This window comes from Quercus suber, unplaced genomic scaffold, assembly GCF_002906115.3.
Source record: "Quercus suber isolate HL8 unplaced genomic scaffold, Cork oak 2.0 scaffold_2243, whole genome shotgun sequence".
In the NCBI taxonomy this organism is placed as follows: domain Eukaryota; kingdom Viridiplantae; phylum Streptophyta; class Magnoliopsida; order Fagales; family Fagaceae; genus Quercus; species Quercus suber.
Window position 1 is genome coordinate 1 of NW_027071583.1, and position 1289 is coordinate 1289.

General features: G+C 35.5%; 1 protein-coding gene across 1 annotated transcript; it reads right to left on the minus strand.

Annotated features, from left to right (window-relative positions):
• Nucleotides 1-279: 279 nt before the first annotated feature.
• LOC136061469 (F-box protein At5g67140-like) lies at nt 280-825 on the minus strand (the record flags this gene model as incomplete). The annotated part of the gene is given in 2 exon segments (XM_065770000.1): nt 280-426; nt 533-825. Coding segments are annotated over 2 exon segments (281 nt in total), but the record flags the coding sequence as incomplete, so codon positions are not given.
• Nucleotides 826-1289: the final 464 nt, after the last annotated feature.

Below are 1289 nucleotides of genomic sequence, written 5' to 3' on the forward strand. Positions count from 1 at the left end.
ATTCCTTTTACACCTAATTTCAATCCCATATGACTTCCCTGCATACTCTACGGATAATTCACATAAAGAACCATGCCTAATTTTAGATAAGAATCAATCCTCTAATTCAATTTTCCTCGTCTATTAAGAACCCAATTTTCATTTTTTTCATGTTAAACACTTATCTTAACAGTATTGACTACCATCCTTACAAATTCATAATAAATCAAGAACACAAAAGGACACAATTTAGAAAAAGGAAAAGTATCAGAGATCAATAAAGATAAGAGTGTAGTGTACATGTCAAGCTCTTTGAGGTTGTAAGCATGGCGAACAAGGCGGGCTGTGGAGTCATCGTCCATTTTCCAACCAGCAAAGCTCAGAGTCTCCCTCCGAGCCAGAGACTGCTTCACCCCCTGCTTCCATTTCTTGCACACACTTCTCGCCCTGAGAGTTCAATAACAATAAAACTAATGAATTCAGTTTCAAATGGTACAAAACAAGAAGATATAACAAAACACACACACACACACACACATATATATACACGTACTGAGCCAAATCAGTGAAGGAAGTGATGAGAACAAAGATATGAGCCAGAAGGTCTATGGGTAAACGATCAATCTCTGCCTCTTCCCCCATCTTCTTCACACACATGCGCGCAGAGAGACAGAGAGATAGAGACATAGAATTTTGCCCGTGGTACTACGTTGTGGAAATGATCGAAACTCGTAAGGTAGCTTTAAGGAAGAAGAAAGCTCTGAAAAAACAAGTTAAGGGTGAAAAAATGTGCTCATGTTTTCGTCATCCACTGTTTCGACTTTCAAGAATGAAGAATCTACGCCATCGTACTATTATTATTATTATTATTTTGGTAAGAATATTATTACTTTTTATTTTAGTATTTGTAAAGGTCAAGAATCTACGTTCAGAGTTTGTGTCCCTTGTCCGTTTGGGATTTTTATACAATGTTGGTGTTGTCGTGTTAGAGCATCCACGGTCGGGTTCTAAATTCTATCTTATTTTACCACTTTAAAAAGTTACTTTTTCAATTATACAATACAATTTTACAATTCTCCAACATCCAAACTTTTATATCCTAATCCTACTCATTAAAATAATATTTTTACACAATAAAATAATATTTCTCACAATTACCATTATACATTACAACACATTATTTATTCATTATTTATTCTTTCTCTCTCTTTCCTTCTGGTCAGAACCACAATCACCACCACCGCTGCCACCACCACCACCGGCAACCCAGAAACTACCGTCAACACCAAAAAAAAAAAAAAAAAAAAAAA